The sequence below is a fragment of the Triticum urartu genome, chromosome 3A (assembly GCF_056163025.1).
Source record: "Triticum urartu cultivar PI428250 chromosome 3A, HENAU_Tu73, whole genome shotgun sequence".
NCBI lineage: Eukaryota > Viridiplantae > Streptophyta > Magnoliopsida > Poales > Poaceae > Triticum > Triticum urartu.
The window spans coordinates 726087250-726098202 of record NC_141875.1 but is presented as its reverse complement, the minus strand read 5'-3'; the positions used below and the strand labels follow the sequence as shown (position 1 = coordinate 726098202).

Here is a 10953-nt window from a genome sequence, read left to right as displayed (position 1 = left end):
CTAGATTGTTGGATTGACAGGTTTGATGACCGAGATTAATTGGATTTGTCACTTTGGATTTTTTTTTATAGTATTAGTATAGATATATATAGATGAACCAACCTGTGGTTGGATGGTTAGGAGAACAATGGTATACCCAGTCCAACAGGGTTCAAGTCCTGCTGCTTGCATTTTTCTGGATTTTTTTAGAACTTCCGGTGATGCAATTCAGTGGTAGGAGACATTCACGTTGACTACGAGATGCCTACGGCGACTTCGTAAATTTTTAAAATGATATGCCGGCTCCGTCTCTCAAATATGCTAATAAGGGTATGATATGCGTATGCGCATTCATAGAAATGAATGTATGCGCGTATATATGAGTGGTTGTATTTATAGTGTGTTTCAGAAAATATGTCCTGCTGCTTGCATTTTTCTGGATTTTTTTAGAACTTCCGGTGATGCAGTTCAATGATAAGAGACATTCACGTTGACTACGAGATGCCTACAACTGCTTCATAAATTTTTAAAATGATATGCCGGCTTCGTCTCTTAAATATGTTAATAAGGATATGATATGCGTATGCGCATTCATAAAAGTGAATGTATGCGCGTATATATGAACGGCTGTATTTGTACTGTGTTTCAGAAAATATTATAGATGAGCCCTAGGCCGCCGCATTTTTGCCATGTGCCGGCCCTGCGGCAACCCGACTAATTCGAATACCGGCCCGGTTTTAAAATTATGGAGTGAGGTTCTATACATAACTCTTCTTTTTTGTGAAAATCTATACGTAACTCTTTGATTGACCTGGTAAAATCATGTCAGTAAAGTAGCCCAAAATGAGTTCTCTGCAGATTAAGATGGTCAAAGCTTTCCGTTGACAGCATGTGCCTAAAACCAAAGTACACCATACAGGCGTAAACGCAACCTAGATGAAGTAGACAGAGACATATACATCACCTCAAGAGAGAGAACGAAAAGATACGCGTGCACGTGAACCTGGCTTGCCAACGCCCAACAACCAGACTTTTCAACGAGAAAAAAAAGTCAAAAAAGAAAACAAGAGGCTGAAGCCAAACTCACCTCTTCAACCTTTTTCCTTTTGTTTGTCAAAAAAGGAAAAACTATTTTTCCACTTTCTTGAGGGCAACTATTCTAATATAAAATATAACAGTTTAGTATAATATATTCCAAATTATAACAGTTTTTAGTATTTTAATATAAAATATAGCTAGACTGAAATGAATGGACAAACACACTAAAACACGTCTATGTACATCCGATTCAAAGAAAATAAGAACATCTTGTAGTTCGAAACCGAGGGAGTACTATTTGCTTCAACCCAGATGAAACTCTAAGAAAAGTTATTAATGAAAATAAAAGATTAGGAAAAATCAGTAGGGAAGAGATTCTATATACTAATATAATATAAAACAAAATTTTAAAAATAAAATAAATAACACTATAAATGGGTTATTGGCATGGACTAAACCTACCACCAAAATCTGAAGTCAATGGCTCTCACTTTTCCACTTTGAATGCAGTCCACCTGCCACCAATAATAATTAATCACTGTAGATAATTTATCTCCCAGCTACAAAAACAAGAAACAAAAGTGGAATGTCACTGTCTCCTCCTCCACTGCTCCAACTGTTCAACCCCTCCTCCTCCTCAGACCTCATCCTCCTCCTGGACCTTTCCCCTCCCTCCCACGCCGCTCCCGTGGTCCTCCCCACGACCCCACCCACCCCGGCGACCTCCCCCCACCCCCACCGCCGCCGCCCCGCCGCGCGGCACCGTCCTCCTCCATCGCCTCGCCGCCTCGCCGCGGCGTATCTCCGGCGCCGGCCCGTCGGTGAAGTCCGGAACTCCAATTCGCGGAAAGGTACGAGCTTTCGGCTCTCCGGCGGCCGCCTCAGTCCCCGGCTAATCCCCTCACGTTTCCGGCCGCGCCGCCCAGATCCGCCCCCGCCAGCCCCCCCCCCCCCCCCCCCCCCCCCCCCCCCCCCGCGGCGCCGGCCGATCTGGCGGGGAATTTCAGTTTATTTTCCCGGTCCTGCGGCCGTTTCAGCTGCGAAAGGATTGTCTAACCGCGTCGTCTGCTGATTTTGCTCCGGGTGTTCCGGCTCCAGGGGTGTTGAAGTTTATTCCGGCGCCGTGGGATGAGCGAGGATGGCGCCTAGGGACAGCAAGGAGATGCTGCTGCAGAGGGCCGCCGAGTCCGCCATCCGCTCCATCGGCCTCGGCTACGACGTCGCCGCCGACGTCCGGCTCAAGTTCTGCAAGCAGCGCGGCTCGCCCGACCCGTCGCTCATCGAGCTCGACCGCGATGGGACCCAGGACATCGTTCTCCCCGGCAGCCTGACCACGGTCGCCGGCGTGCCCAAGTCCATCAAGTGCGACAAGGGGGAGCGGATGCGGTTCCGGTCCGATGTCCTGTCGTTCCAGCAGGTATGCTTTCTTGTAGGCCTACTTCAGAACAAGGAAGATGACAGAAATGAACATAAGTCAATTTACCATTTCAGAACCACCTATTCAGAGTAACTTGCACTTTTAAGAGTAAAATCATCCTATTCCTTGCATTATGCACTTCAAAGATATATATAGGCACCAAACACTTTGAGGCCTATAGAGATATGTATTCTGCCACTTCCAGGCAGAATAATTTTCCTTTGTGAGTAATGTGAGGTGTATGTAGATAATGTTTTGGTCGTTACCAGATTAGAAGGTTGTCAATTATCAGGTTAGATATTTGGAAGAATGTCGGAAACTCTGGGATTGTAGGCTTCTTACCAGGTTGCTGGTAGCATACCTTGGATTAGGGACTGATTTTTGCCATTTCAAAAACATATAGAAGCACCGAACAGTTGAGGCCTGCATAGGCACATATTCAGCCAGAAAAAATGTTTTTCCAGTTTTGAGTAATGCTAATGGAGGCGTATATAGATAATGTTTTGGTTGTTACCTTATTAGAAGGTCCAAAATTATCTGGTTAGATATTTAGCAGAAACTAAAGGATTGTACGCTTATACCAGTTTGCTAGCACCAGCAGGATGCTTTTTTAGCATGCAGCATGTTCTAGCCAATAGCTCCTATCTCAGAAACATGCAACCTTCCCATGATAGGTTTGTCCATTTCCACCTTGGAGGGCAGGTGTTCAGTTGTAATGCTGTTCTAGCATCTCATGGGATTGTGATTTATCTGCTGCAGAAGCATGAGATGTACCTTGTTTCTTATTCTCTATGCTTGGCGATTGATATAGCATCTCTCCTACTGAATATTGTGTTTCGCTAGTACAACCTTCTCTCCCTGTCATGTGTTTCCTTCCAGAGCTGTCATGGAAGCTGTCAAGCTGCTTTAAATAATGTTTGTGTTGTGTTTACAATGCTCAGATAAAAAAAATAGCTACCTTTCTCAAATTATGAAGCATTTTGCAGATGTCGGAGCAATTCAACCGGGAGTTATCTTTGTCTGGAAAAATTCCATCTGGCCTGTTCAATAATATGTTTGAATTTACTGGCTCCTGGCAGAAAGATGCTGCGAGTACCAAGTCACTTGCTTTTGATGGTTGGTGTATCACACTATATACTGTTGCACTCTCGAAGGCACAAATTGTACTACGAGATCATGTTAAGCAGGCTGTTCCATCAACCTGGGAACCTGCTGCTTTGGCAAGGTTAGATCCATATTTTATTCAAGCATACCCAAAAGCATGTAGTCATTGAAGATAAGATAGGCCTCTGTGTTCTTGCTCCTTAAATGAAGTCTTGATAGGATTATAGCATCGATCTTTGACTGCCATTTTTCTGAATTGTTCTGATTCTGGTATGATACATAATACATTCATGTCTGATGGGTGGATTGTCTGAGCACTGACTCCTTTGAAACCTGTCCTCTACTGACAGTCTTAGTCCTTGCAAATTTCATGTGAGATGTGACCATATGTAATTAGTATCAGTTCTCTTTTCTACAGTCAGCTTTCTAAGCATGTAGCATTGGAATTGGATGTACACTGTTCTTGTTAAAACATGTGCTGAGCCAATTGTTCTGCCCAAGTCGTAAATCTGAACTTCAACCTTAATTGCTTAACCTTGCAGGTTCATTCAAAAATTTGGGACACATATAGTCGTTGGTGTTAAAATGGGAGGGAAGGATGTAATTTATTTGAAACAACAGCATTCATCAAGCTTGCAAGCCGTTGATGTTCAAAAACGATTGAAGGAGATGTCTGACAGGAGATTTCTTGATGCAAATGGGCAATCTGACATTAGTTTCAGGGATGCGTATGGGAAGGAGGATAAGGTATTACCCTAGCCTCTAAATTTTTTTTTTGCCTCCGACTTCCCCTTGCATATTTTCTATTCAACATTAATGATCATTTAGCCGTATATAGCCTTGCATAACCCGCTACTTGCACAATAAATTTTGTACAACCCATCTCTGTAGTTGGGCGGTACCCAAGGGGCTCAGCTTTTGATCAGTGAAAGTAGATCACAGACTAGCTCCAAGTTCATTAATTTGAATTATCGAAATTGACATGCACACCTGCCATCTGTGCATGTGCCCATAGCCATAGACAGCAAGGGCCGAGACATTTGCCAATAGCCTTATTTTCCGTCTCTTTACTCCAAGAGGCAAGAGCTATTCGTGTATAGGTTGCTCACTTGAATTCGAACATCATGCCTTAATGTTTACGGCAGTCATATGTCTTGGTATAAAAGGCGCTGTTGTGTTTTTCTTAGCTTGGTGATTTATGTTTTTGTGTACCATGCAGAGTGACAGAAGAGAGCAGCGACTGAGATTTGTGGAGTCTAGTCCACTAAATTCTTATGCTTCGAAGGAGGTAGAGTTCTTTGTGTCGATATAATATAAGACTGTTCATAGGAGAAGTGTTATTTATGTTTGTTCTTTGTGATAATCTCAGGATTTGGTAGTGCTGCCTAGGCGAAGAGGTGGAAGGGATAAAGATATGATCTCTCATAGCGAGTGGCTGAGTAGTGTTCAATCAGAACCTGATGTTATCTCGATGTCTTTTATACCTATTACTTCATTGTTGAATGGAGTTCCTGGTAGTGGCTTTCTGAATCATGCAATTAATCTGTACCTTCGTTGTAAGTATAAATTCTGACCCTTTCAAGCTTGCTGAATAGTTTATTCATTTCTCAGCTCTCAACCTATAAACGTCAAATGTTGAAAGTTGGAACTGCATAATTAGTAATAATATTAAGAGAAGTCTTGATCTTCAGCCCTAGTACTTTAACTGCATGTTAATTTTGATTATTTCAAAATAAGGTTTCTTGTTGTCCTTCTCACTTTTTTTCCATACAGCTTCCTTGTTCATGATAGTGTCTAGAGTTAGGATTCTAGGGAAAGAACTTGTGTTTTTCGTGATGTATTTGGGTGTAAGTTTTCTATAGTCTATTCAGGACTTTAGAACCTGCACCCTTGGCCACCCTAATGGTCAACCATGAAAGGGGGCTGGCTTCTTTCTTTCACAAACAAAGTCCCTATTGTTTAGATTCTAAGGAAATGTTTTTTTGGGCAATAATTATTAGAAAATAGTTGTCCTTTGTAGCTCTGTTCACCGACTTCACTCCCTGTATATTATCTGTTGGGCAAAAATGATACACCCTATTTTAGCTTATGATCAACATCATCAGCCTGCTTCTGTGAGGCTCCATCTTCTTCTGGTTGTTTTCAGTCATCTTTAATATACTGTATATTTATGTTTCAATATGGAGTCCTAATAATGTCATAAATTTCTAGTCTCTGCAAATGAGCTGCAAAACAAATACAAAAATGGTGTGTTCAATAAAATTCTCTATTTAACGTATTGTTTGAATTGCAACCTTTTGAAGCTAGATGTTTGTCACCATCCTATCATTAGGTCATAAACAAAAAAGCAAGCTAGCAAACATCGTTTTGCACAGAAAACAATGTGATGTGTGATGTATTCATAACAAGGTGATATATTTGAATTTCATACAGATAAGCCCCCAATTGAGGAATTGCACCAGTTTTTGGAGTTCCAGCTTCCAAGGCAGTGGGCACCAGTTTATAGTGACCTCCCTCTCGGTCCTCAGAGGAAAAAGCAAAGCAGTGCATCTTTGCCAGTAAATTTTATTGGTCCAACACTTTATGTTTGTACCAACATGGTATGCACACTTTTCCTATTGCCATAACTGAAACATTGTTCATCTATCTATTTCCTTGTTTTTATCCTTTTTACGTGGTATCATGGTCTCTTAAACATTGCCATAAAAAGTAGACATAGGTTAGGATAAGTGTTGGAGATAAAACACTCCTTTTTATGTGACCATTCAAATTCTTATTCTACTGTGCAGAGAATTTATACTGCCTACCTTTCCATAAACAACCTGGTTGTTAGCTTAGACAGTTATCTATCTGATATTAGAACAAGCCAAACATATTTGCGTGATAGGATTAGTTTAGCACGTGTGCTAGTAGTATTAGCATTGCATGTCTGTGTATAACTAGGATTAGCTTGAGATCAGTTGGGAATTTGTAGTGTGAGTCGGTTTTGGTTTCCATGTAACAGTACTAGTACGTGTCCTGGTAGGCTATGTAGAAGTAGTACTTCATGTGTAGGTATTTAGTCGGTTCAGGTTTTTGGTCGTAGCTGCGTCTACAACTCTACATAAGCAGCAGCAAGGGTTCGTTGTAAACACCGAGAAAAGAAAAAATAAAAAGAAAAGAGGGCACGACAAGGGCCCTTGGCTGTCAGTTTTTTGTGTGCGTGTTCGTCGTGATTTAATGTGATCGATCCTGAGGGCGGAATCCCAGCATCTGATAATCAGCTGATGCTCTTATATGTTGCAACTCACAACTGAAGTCAGATCACATGGCTACATAAATATGAACCAATTATCTCTGAAGAGCGAGATATAGATAGAGGGATAAGATAATGCATTTCCTTAGTGAAAACAATGGTACAAAGGGTATAAGATGTGTAATTACTTATAAGATAAATGGATGGTTAGTTAAGTGGGGAAGCCCCAGTGTGAAACTGTGAAGCGCAAAAACCTGAAACTGGGAAAAATATTTTAGCCTAGTACTTCATGGATCCAATCCTGGTGGCATTATCAAAATTGGGTGCGCTGCTACTCTATTTGGTTTTACACCAATCACATTTATCTTGTAACCTATGAATGGCAGGATTGGCTAGCGCTAGTTTATTTGGGAATGATGAAAACAGCGGTAGCATTAGAATAGGGCATATTTAGATTTTGTTCAATTGATTCAGAAATTTTTATGCTCCTACATGAACTAATTATTAAAAAAAGTTGTCGATCAACATTGCACACTACATAGAGAAATACAAGCTTATTATTATATTGACAGTTTCCACTCAGTTGCGGGTTTGATGATATTTTTATCAATTTTCTTCCGATTTTTGAGCAGCTTTATAACTTTGGTGCAGGTTGATGTGGGCAAAAGACCAATTACGGGGCTCCGGTTGTTTCTTGAAGGAAAGAAGAGTAACAAATTAGCTATCCATCTCCAACATCTCTGTTCTCTTCCCCAGATTATCCAGCTCGAAGACGACCCTTACAACAACCGAACTCCAGAACCATTTGACCGCAAATACGTGGAACCAATAGGATCGTGGAAGCGCTTCTCCCACGTCTGCACAGCGCCAGTGGAGTCAGAGGACGCTTCCATCGTCACGGGAGCACGTTTAGAAGTGATCAGCCAGGGCTTCAAGAAGATACTGTTCCTCCGGCTGCACTTCTCCAAGGTCGTGAACGCCCACTCCGTCAGGCAGCCTGAGTGGGAGGGGTCCCCGAACCTAATCCAGAAGTCAGGCCTCATCTCGACACTCATCAGCACACACTTCTCCACGGCGGTGCAGAAGCCAATGCCCCGCCCTGCTGACGTGAATATCAACTCGGCGGTGTACCCCGGGGGCCCGCCCGCCCCGGTGCAGCCCCCGAAGCTGCTCAAGTTCGTGGACACGACGGAGATGGTGCGCGGGCCGCAGGACCTGCCGGGGTACTGGGTGGTGTCGGGTGCCAAGCTTCACCTCGAGAGGGGCAAGATATCCCTGCGGGTGCGGTACTCGCTCCTGACGGCAATGCTGCCCGATGACGAGGATTACTCGCTTGATGACGAGTTCTAGGATCCCCTAGAAAACAATCAGAATGAAACGACTCCTGTCGTCATCCCTTCATTTGTTATGTGCGGCTGACCGTGAGGGCATGAGCGTGAGCGGGTGAAAGATTTAGAGTTTTCGTTGCGCCCATGCTCTTGTTGTTAGTTTCCGTTGTATACAATTGTGGGTTTTTCGCAGTAATGAGTGCTGTGTCCTGAAATGGAGGGAGAAAAGGAAAATTTGTTGTTTGTGGCGTGGACTTGAGTTGAATAGGTTAGGTGACAGATTAAATTATTTGTATATATACAAAATGCAACAGGGAACTGTTTTGGTTTTGCATTGTCAAAAGATTCATGTGTTTAAGGAAATTGTTGTTGTGGTGTGGACTTGAGTATTATTCATGCATTTGCCGAAGAGTTGCTGAAATTGTATTTTTCAGCAATGCAATGTAATTTGTTTAGGAACTAAGTCAATAAATCGATATGTCTGGTGCTGATTGTGATGTTTGCTTTCAAAATTTCTTTATCGGACTATCTGGATGCCATATCTTGGCGGTTGAACCCCTCGGGGTTCTTTTCTGTTGGTTCGGTTTATCGCGCCTCTGTGAAAACCGTCACTCCCTTTGAAGATTAAGATCTTGTGTGATGGCTGCTGCAGGATTGCCTCTCTTGGCCAAGCTGAATGTTCTTGGCGATGGGTTATGTCACATCTGAGGAGACGCCTTTTCTGATTAGTGTTCACGACAATGACTTGCACCCTTTGGGCAACGTGTAACAAGATGATGGTCAAGCGGGTCTTTTTACGAGGGGCCACTAATTTCATTTTTTAATTTTTATCATTTGTACAGCACTGACACCCACTCTTTAGGCTGCGGGGTCGGGACCAGCTTGGTGCGATGATGGACGTGTTGACTTCGGCAAGACACCACCTTGCTTCTCATGCTAGCCGCTAATCTTACGTTCTATATGACCTGTTTCTCTTCATTTGGGCATGTTGGTGTTGTTGCCCGAGCAGACTTATATTTACTTTTCTTGTGCTTAAACTTATTGTACGGATGATGTGGTGGTTGCCTATTACCTTATCTGTAAAGCGAGGCGAAAGCTTGCTTCAAGAGAAAATGTCACCAAGCATGCATGTAGCTGGAGTTGCAACGTCGTGTTGAGCCTTTTGGAAATCATTGAACCGTGCAAGGTTTGAATAGAAGTTGATTAAAATGAGCAGATGATAGCTAAAACAAGCAAGTAATACCGCATGACTCTTGAAAGACGAAGCGTTTTTTTTTTGTGAGAATGAGCATTGGGTGACCAACACAACACATACAATCAGTCAAGCACCGAAGTAAATGTTGAAACTAAAACCGGATGCATGACTCGCAAGGTAGCAACTTACGTACGGGATCACAACAAGATTTAGAGTTAAATCACGTCAGTATATATGCCATGATGAAAGCTATAGTAATTAATAAATCACCGTAAACACAAAAAATACAGCTATAATCAAATCCAAGAACAACCAAAGACAACCAATTATTAGCTACTCCCCGAACGATCGCCATCGGGATCGATCAATCAACCAAGGGCGGCAGCAGCGGTTGCTGTTCCCCGAGGCAATTGCCGTGGAACCAGAAATCGAGGCAGTGGGCGCAGAACACGACCCCGCCGGCGAGGCCCATGACCGCCAAGACGAGCCCGGCGGCGGCCATGACTTGGACGGCGGTGGATGCGTCAGCGGAGCGGTAGAACAGTATTACGAGAACGACGGAGGCGGCAAGGAGCGTGCACGCGCAGAGCGCTGAGACGCACGGAATGCCGCACTGGCTCTCCTCGTCGGGCTCCGCGGCGGCGAGGTCGGGGTCGGCCATGTATGTGCCGGTCCTCCACCCTCGGCCGATCGATCTCCGTCTGTGCACGCCTTGTGCTTGGGGTCCCAGTTTGAACGAGCCTCTGATTTGGATGAGAATCAGTTGGCTTCGTGCTCGTGCCCTACGTCCTGGTCTCCTGGATTGGGACGACTCCCGCGTCCAGTGCCGTCGGCCCACCGTCCGCAAAAAAACGTGGTGCAATATTGCGACATGACAAAAGGCACCTGGTAACATTAATATGAATTTCCTGGATGTGGAGTACATTTGTGTCCACCACAGCACAATCTATTGGCACTGGTGGAATCGAGCCAACCAAGCAACAGAAATGCCGCGAACCAATCTGTGGTTGGATGGTTAGAGGGACCGTGGTATCCCCAGCCCACCAGATCATGCCGGCTCAGTCTTTCGGAGGTGCTCATAGAGATAGGGTGTGCGTGTGTGTATTTATAGGGGTGAGTGCATGCGCGTGTATATGAGTGCTTGTGTCTGCACTGATGTTCAAAAAAAAAACAACAGAAGTGCCCACTGTTAAACTGTATGTTGTTAGTACTAGTACGTATGCCCATGCGTTGCAACGGAAAAAACAAATTGACATGCTTCATTATGGAGCCAGACAACAAGAGATCTTTTTTATGTGAGCTGCTGTGGAGAGATGACAAAGATAATAATCAACTGATATGGATGAAGAACCATAACTTTAGGTTATTAATTTATGGTACTGGGGCATGCATTCGGAACTGCTACTTGCTCTTGAAATTTTTTGATTTACAACTATATCGAAGAAGTTACTAATTATTTTCTAAAACACAATAAATATATCAAACCAATCTCTCTAGCTACATGTGTGTTGCTATATGAAACGAGCACCAGTTGTCATGAACCACATGACAATGCAGCTATATGTACGTATAAGGTCAATGGACCATTTGAGATTGACAACTACGACCACAATGCACTTCAAGGCTATGATAGAGCGAGTGAGACGCATTCTTGGCT

At 43.4% G+C, this 10953-nt stretch overlaps 1 protein-coding gene across 1 annotated transcript; it reads left to right on the top strand.

Annotated features, from left to right (window-relative positions):
* Positions 1-1690: 1690 nt before the first annotated feature.
* LOC125546268 (MAC/Perforin domain-containing protein) lies at positions 1691-8464 on the top strand. The gene is made up of 8 exons (XM_048710479.2): positions 1691-1868; positions 2116-2434; positions 3421-3659; positions 4081-4285; positions 4758-4826; positions 4908-5094; positions 5972-6138; positions 7425-8464. Exons 2-8 carry the CDS (start codon positions 2156-2158, stop codon positions 8121-8123), a joined length of 1845 nt encoding a protein of 614 aa, XP_048566436.1. The 5' UTR covers positions 1691-1868; positions 2116-2155; the 3' UTR covers positions 8124-8464.
* The last annotated feature ends 2489 nt before the right edge of the window (positions 8465-10953 follow it).